At 27.3% G+C, this 8,037-nt stretch overlaps 1 protein-coding gene across 2 annotated transcripts; it reads left to right on the forward strand.

Moving 5' to 3' along the window:
- The first annotated feature begins 2,791 nt into the window (after nt 1-2,791).
- LOC111674791 (putative carbonic anhydrase 3) lies at nt 2,792-4,292 on the forward strand. 2 transcript variants are annotated; one of them, XM_046946422.1, is made up of 4 exons: nt 2,792-3,176; nt 3,231-3,383; nt 3,445-3,674; nt 3,743-4,292. In XM_046946422.1, the coding sequence occupies exons 1-4, from the start codon at nt 2,912-2,914 to the stop codon at nt 4,148-4,150; spliced, it is 1,056 nt and encodes a 351-aa protein (XP_046802378.1). In that variant the 5' UTR covers nt 2,792-2,911; the 3' UTR covers nt 4,151-4,292. The 2 variants fall into 2 exon arrangements, with proteins under 2 accessions (XP_046802378.1, XP_023291214.2); XM_023435446.2 differs by having other exon boundaries at nt 2,794-3,176; nt 3,439-3,674.
- Nucleotides 4,293-8,037: the final 3,745 nt, after the last annotated feature.

Consider the following 8,037-nt stretch of genomic DNA (forward strand, 5'->3'; position numbering starts at 1 on the left):
TGTTTAGATGTCAGGTTTAAACGGTCTAAATAATAGTCGTATGTGATGTTATGTTTATTTTATAACCTCTTTTATGCGAATATATTTCTTTTAGATTAATATTATATGACATGTTCATACATGCACATACAACCTTGAACTTTCGATTGTTTATTTGTTTTATGAGTATTCGGTTGGGCTAATTAGATTATCACACCATAAGTATTTTTTGCTTCTAGTTATTTTTCCATTGTTTTTATTTTTTGAAACGTATGACTACTAAGTGTAATCTACAATCAAATCTATTTTTAAAAATTAAACATATTTCTTAATTGATGATAAATTTTCTAAATATTTTCCATTTCGTTGAAATGTATGTCTTCGATAATACCACTGGAATAATTCAAACATACTGTTGCAGGGATGGCAAATAGAATTTTTAAGTTGTACAAAACAACAATAATCCGATTGAATCAAATCTATATTTTTGCTAATTTATATTAATATAAAACAAAAGCATTTCACGCCGACTCCTATGATAGAGTAATCTATAAACTATACAAAGGATAGAATAGTCTATAAACTATACTATAGACTAGTGTGTAGATAAGTCGTTAGATTGTTATATTGTCTAGTCTAGGCAGTAGAAGAGCTCATAAACTAAACAAAAGACTAATATTCTATACATATACATATTCTACATATTCTAGAAATCGATCGGATACAAAAATAATCCTAATGAATACTTTCTTTATTAAATGTTGACCGGTTATAACCTTTTCCAATATTCTTTACAATATACGAAGTACTTCTTTCTACTTTGCGTTAAAAGTACAATTTTTAAATTATTATTTCAAAAATTGTACTCTTTGGTGTACCGTTGTACTTTTGAAGATCAAATTGTACCTAGGTTTGTACAAACTGTATATCTACTCGGTGATCATAAGGTCCATCGTGATTCCCTTCAAGAAGTGAAGATTCAAAAACAGATACACAAAGAACACTACAAAAACAATCCAAGACAATAGGAAGATAGCAAAAAAAGAAGATACATATATAAATAGAAAGATAATAAAGAGACAGAATCCTGTCCTCTTATAAAACACAATTTCCCCCGATATAGTGTCCTGGCACACAACACAATCTCACGATAACAATGCCCTCCCTAAGGGCATTCCTATAATATGCATCCAATTGTGAATGTACCATGTGACAAGCTTAAGCTCGGAGAGCAGCTTGACAATCAACATAAATAATCACAACCGATCCCGGTCCCAAAATGATTCCGTATTAGTATCTTCGCTTTTCAGATCGCTAGGATCTCTGCTTAGAAGGAACAACATTCGTCGAATTGTACCAAAAAAGTACAAATGTAGCAATTTTGCCAACCCTGTATAATGAAATTTAAATTTACCTGTCTCTCATTTGGTAATTTGCTGATAAATTTATTATTTTTATTTTCTGTCATTTAAACACATAAACAAAACAACTATTTTCATCTATTTCTAAGCTAAGTTTTTTTCTTTTTAAAATGTTTTCTGAATTAGTTTATGGTGTATGAATTTGTTTGTTTGTTTTCGTCAAATAACGTTTATTGAATCAACAAATTTGGGATCATTTAAAAAAGGCGATTTGAAATAACTTTGCTTACCTCTGAAAAAAAAATAACGAGGGTGGTATGCTAAGTTTTGATGTAAATTAAACCTTTGTCTTGTTCAGCGTTCTTATCTATTATACTTAATATAAATAAATAAATACATTGATAATAATCAACCACATGTTATTTAAACAACCAATCAAGTTACTTTTCCATTTACCATTAATCTTCACATCTACATTAGGTCTACATCTGATAAGTAGAATATGTATAACTTTAAGATTGTGAGACCGGTACTTTCTTTATTAATAATTGCAATATATGAAATATTTCTTTAAACAGATTTAATTTTATTTAATTTTCTTAATAAATACAATTCATCACATGTTTATGAAAATTTGTTGGTTTTGTTTGTAGTTGTTTCTTCTTCTTGTTCGTTTTTACACTTTCAATTAAATCGTATGCAATTTTTATTATTAATTTAAAGAATTTTCCATTTCATAAATTGTTCAGTCATTCACATCAATTGCCGCTGATTTCTTTTTGTTGTATTTTATTAACAATTAAATACTTTAGTTTTTTTTTTCATTGGACAGTTAGTAAGCGTCGCATTACTCAATTGCGTTGACGTACTCACTTACTGCCTACAATAGTTCAAGCGTTTATCTTTTTATTTAACTTTTTTGCACTTTTAAAAATTATATCATTTTTGCCAAAAACAAAAACTATAAATTTAAAAGTCATCGAAAAAACATCGTATCACGCAACAAATAGTGTACTTTGGAATTTAGTGTGAACTCATTTTTATTCATTTATATTAAAATTTATTAAGTTAGTAAAAATCATGTTTAAATTATATGATAATAGCTGTCGTAAAGAAACATAGAGCGGACCTTAAGCGGCTGCCAAAAACTAAAGTGTCGGAAGTATGTACTGGAAAATGTATAACTTTATTAGCAGAAATTCTATTATAATATGTTATGTTATAACATTCACTATAATAATTACAGTGACTGTCATATAAAAGTAAAATTTAACATAATATAGTTGCGGCAAATGAATCTATGATTACAGGGATCATAATCTTGTTGAATTTGTTAGTTAGTTAGTTGCTGTAACCAATTTTTTTTATTTCGGTTTCCTTTTTTATTAAATTTATTATTACAAGCCCTGTTATTTTCCTTTTAGCAAGTTGTCAATAACTTTGAAAAACTTTGTATATTTTGAATTGCTGTCGAACAAAAGAAAATTTTTAACAAACAATTTTTTAAATTTAATTTCTAAAATCAAAATAATTTACAATTAAACAACAATCCGTAAAAAAACAAACTCTAAATGGTAGATTGTTCTTTGTGTTCCTTAATGAACTATATATTTCGTACAATTTACAATGTCATAGCCGCGAGCATGGAATATCCCATAGTGGTGTTTCTATTTAGTGTTTTACTAGCTGTGGCTATAATATCCAATGTTCATATGGCAAAATTAATATGTGATTTTAGTAATGCAACTGTAAGAAGATGCATGAGTACAATACCAGGATATTATGAAAATAATATATGTTCGCTAAGAAATGCAATTGATTATGGCGCGGAAAGGGGTGAGCCTTAATAGTGTAAACATTTAGTTTTAAATTATTGAATTGTTTTCTTAGGACCTCATACTTGGAGTTGTGCAGGTGAAAATCAATCGCCTATAAATATCATAGATCATTTAACACAAAAATTTCCCATACGTGAACTTTTGACATGGAATCATTATGACGATTTGCCCTGTAGTGTAAAAATGGAGAATACGGGTCATACGGGTGTGTTATATTTAAATAAAATTTATTTCAAATATTTTAAATATTTTCCTATTAGTTATAGTTAGTGCTAGTTATACGGGTAACACCCCTACTTTAAGTGGTGCTGATCTATTGGCCAGTTATAGCTTTGTTCAATTATGTTTCCGTTGGAGCCTTTTGAATAGTAAGGGTTCTGAGCATATGCTTAATTATCAGAAATTTCCTTTAGAACTGCAAGCTATGCATCGCACTGGACCCAATGGGGATTGTGTCTCAAGTTATGACTTACTAATGGTGGCCTATTTTTATGAGGTTAATTTTATTTAAATAATTATTTTTTATGCCAAATAAAATAAGAAATATAATTATATGTTTTTAAGGTTTCTGCCCATAATCCTTATTTGGATCCCATCATACAAAATCTACATCGCATTCAAAATCCTGGAACAAAAATCGAAATACCACCCTTTCCTCTTTCCTATTTATGTCATCAATTTCGTTCAGGTTTCTACAGTTATGGAGGTTCTATAACTGAACCTCCATGTTATCAAGGTGCTGAATGGTTTGTATTTCCCGAACCCTTGGCCATTAGTGAACGTCAACTAAATGAATTTCGTCAAATTTTAAGTTTGAATGGTAAAACTCGTATTATTCGCAATGCTCGTCCAGTACAAAATATAAATAATACGCGTGTGATTAATTTTAATGAGTACAATCCTTTAGATGTGAATAATGGTACAAAATTGTCTATGGATTCAATAGCTTCAGAAGAATCTATATTGGATTAATAATGTTTTTACAAATACATTGCTAATTTTTTATATTTCTATTGGAAATTTTTATAAAAAGGGATTGTATTTTTTATCTATTTTAAATTGGATACTCCTTAAAGACATTTGATAATAAAATTTTATATTTTATAAACAGCAATTTAATTATATTTGTTCAATTTTATGATACAAATAAAATATTGTTATATAAAATTCTTTACAATAATAGAACTTTTAAGTTGATTAATCGACGTTAAGTTTGACGTAATTTTTATTTATATTGCATGTTTTTCATGCTAAAACTAAAGCTCAACAATTTGGTTTTCATTATCTGATAAAAATTTATCGTTAACCATTTCAATTTATTTTATTATAATATGAAAATCGATCAATTGGCCTTTTAACTTATTTTCATTTTTAAATGATCATATATGTTTTAATTTTATTAATGAAGTTAAATTTCCCAACTGTTTTTATAATGTACAATGAATGTGTTTTAATTATTTTGTTTATTAATTGATAATTTAGTGCTTATTATTTATTGATTAAATCAAATGACTTTAAAATTACTTTATACTTTGATTTATTTGTGAAGTTGTTTTTTTTTTTGGCAATAAAATATAAATTAAGCTAGTCAAACGATAATACCTATTAGACATTATAATGATAATTTATTGAAATCATCAATATTATAGATAAGAGTTATTATTGCAGTGTTATAAAATGATACGTATTTATAATGAATGAATAATAGACATATGACTACTAATTATGTGATAATATTTCTGATTTATTTTTCTAACCATTAATGGTCTCTTTCTCCTAAATATGCAACCAAAAGGTTCAAAATGCATAATTATAATAGAATATGCTCTAAATCAAGTTCAATATAAATGAAACATTAATTCTAAAACTTGTGGTTTTTCTAAGAACCGGCTTAGTGGGCGTACATTATTTTTATAAATAAGGATGGAGGGTGTTTATCATTATGATACTAATATCATAATGAGTTTATAAGTGAATTTTGACCATCAACTCAAGACCCGATCATTACAAAAATTGTCATTAAGACTTATATAAAACTAAGTTATGCCGACTTTTATAGTGATACATGTGGAAAGATTTGAAACATTTTCAATTCTCCTTGTGCCAAAAGAAAAGTAGGATATAAGGGGGATCATACGCCATAGGGGCACATCTGCCAATAGCGAATAACTTGAAAACTGAGTAATCGATTTTATCGCATTATCAAATTTTGTTTTTGTTTACCGATTATCTATCATCCCTGAAAATTTGAAACATTAACAGACATGATTAATTGTTTTTTTTTAAGGGCTGTGAAAATATTTCACTGTGTAAACTTTTTGTGATAAAAAATATTTTGGTCAGTATTAGGACGTCAATAATAGTGAACAATAAGACATAATAATATTTTCGATAATATAATTTGAAGCCCGAAAAAAATTGAAACTAACCCCCAGAGCTGCCCGTGGGGAACATGCGCCAAATATATGTAATGCTTGTGATGTAGAACAAAATTTGGTTGAAATATAGAAAAAATCAGTAATAATTTGTTTTATTTTTTTGTTAAGTTTTGTGAAATAAACAATAAATATTATACTTTGTTTAATGAATTAAAGTATAAAACAGCAAAATAAGTTTTTATTTTTGTAATGTTTTCTTTCATTTTACTAATGACAAATCTGTCCCATCCCCTTGGCGTATTTACCCCAAGAATGGGGCGGTATCGCCCTTTTTGGTCAGAGGGGAAAAGTTAAAAAAGATTGAAAGGAATAAAACTAAAGCCAACATATCTAAGTATCGGAACCAAGAAAAAATTAAGAATATGTATTGTGGTTTTAATTTGAGGCCGCCTCAAAAATAGTGGCTATGGTCCCCCTTCTACCCTATGTGCCATCAGATCATCTTGTACACACAGCCGGGTAGGCAGACGGGCATAGCTAAATCGAAACAGAAAGTGATTCTAAGCCGATTGGTATATGTAGGATCAATATTTTCAGCACGCTTCTTACTATAGTGGTATAAGGTATAAAGACACTATTGCTAAAGTATACAGAGTAGCGAAGCAATTTCTAGACTTTACTTGATTTTTATATTAATTTATGAATGCTACAAATATCGGGGTTTCTTTCTTAATATAATTGCAATATTTTTAAGCACTTGTTTTGCTTTTTTTTATTTAATATTTGTTTAAGTTTTATTTACACAGCAGTATGTGATCAAAATTACATTTCATAAAGAGCGAATGTTAAGTGTATAATTAAAACCCAATAGCATTTCCAAGCAAATATGATAAGAGAGAGGTAACTGCGTCTAATATTGTATAACAGTTGTAGATAAATGTTGGGCGATTTTAAAATAAGTTAATTTGCATGTAAAAAATTTCGTTAATGCTGTTTCTAAATTAACAAAGGCAATGCCATTGCCGTTGTTGTAAACGGGATTGATATGGTCAGAGATTAGATAGCTCAAATACTTGAATAATTGTACATGGACTAGTGGAACCATGTTCAGAAATTGCCAACTGCAAGTAGAAAAAACCATAACCCCCTAATTTTTCAGATTTTTCAGAATATTATACTGTAAATTTATACTAAATTAAAAAATATATATCTCAGGACTTAAGGTTAAACTAGTATTTTTGATGTGTCAAATCGAAGTGTTGAATAGGTTAAAGCATCCCTTCCAAAATGTATTTATTTAACTAGAAACAACTACAATACAAGCTTTAAAAACTTACATAATTTTCACAAATCAATCCAACAACACTTTTCACTCACATGTTAAAATTTTCTTCATAATATTGAAAATAAAAACATAATTTAAAAATTATTTAGATAAAATAAATTCATACACGTTCAAGGTAAATATGAGTGATAATTTTGTCCCCGTTTCATGTTTGTTCATGGCGAACAGCAATTGAAACAATTTTACGTACATATTTAAGTCTGACGTTGATTAAAAAATCATAATTATTTATAATTTTTCGATTCATATCAAATTGGCAAAAATAACGTAACACCTCAGTCACTCACTCATATTTCTAGGATTAAATACTACTTCAAATAATGACATGAAATGGAAACTTAATTGTGTTAAACAAAATCAACTCAATTTAATTCGAATATGTTGAATATTTTCTTTTTGATAATAACACTTCATAAGCGATTTAACAGCTTTTGATAATAGGTTGACAATTTACTAAATGACGTTATAAACGCTTAACGTTGTTTATTGATAAACGTAACTAGACCTCATATAGATAAGAATATACATAGATATATTTTTATTATTAATTTAAGGTGGTTAACATATTTAAAAAAAAAACATTTTGTAGCAAAATACTTTATATTAATTTCATTTATTTGCAAAACTTTGTGCGGTGTGGTAGAACTTCAAAGATCGTGCGAAAATCTTTTTTGATACACGTGATTTAAATGTTTTAATTTATTAAAAAAAATACCGAAAATTAATATAAATTGTTATTAAACGTTTGAAAAATTAATTTTTTTATTAAAATTTCCGGTCATCAAGTATAAAATAACGGTTAGAAAAAAGTTTAAAGTAATTATTTTAATTGTTTTTAAGTTAATCAGAATTAATAATAAAGCTCTATTGGTACAAAGTTTTATTTTTTGTTAATTATTTAAAAAAAAAATTACGTTTGTAACATAAAAAATAAAAAAATATAATAACAACTCAACTGTGATAAAAAAATAATGCATTATAGTGCATTAAAAAAAAATCAATAAAAATTAATTGTTAATTTATGCCTTAAACAGTTTAGTTTGTAATAATGGTACTTTTTGATGTAACTAGTTTATAACTTCTTGGTAAGCAATGCATTTTTGTTATTTAAATTTACAGTTATAAAAGTTCTAAAT

The sequence above is a fragment of the Lucilia cuprina genome, chromosome 3 (genome assembly GCF_022045245.1).
Source record: "Lucilia cuprina isolate Lc7/37 chromosome 3, ASM2204524v1, whole genome shotgun sequence".
Classification (NCBI taxonomy): domain Eukaryota; kingdom Metazoa; phylum Arthropoda; class Insecta; order Diptera; family Calliphoridae; genus Lucilia; species Lucilia cuprina.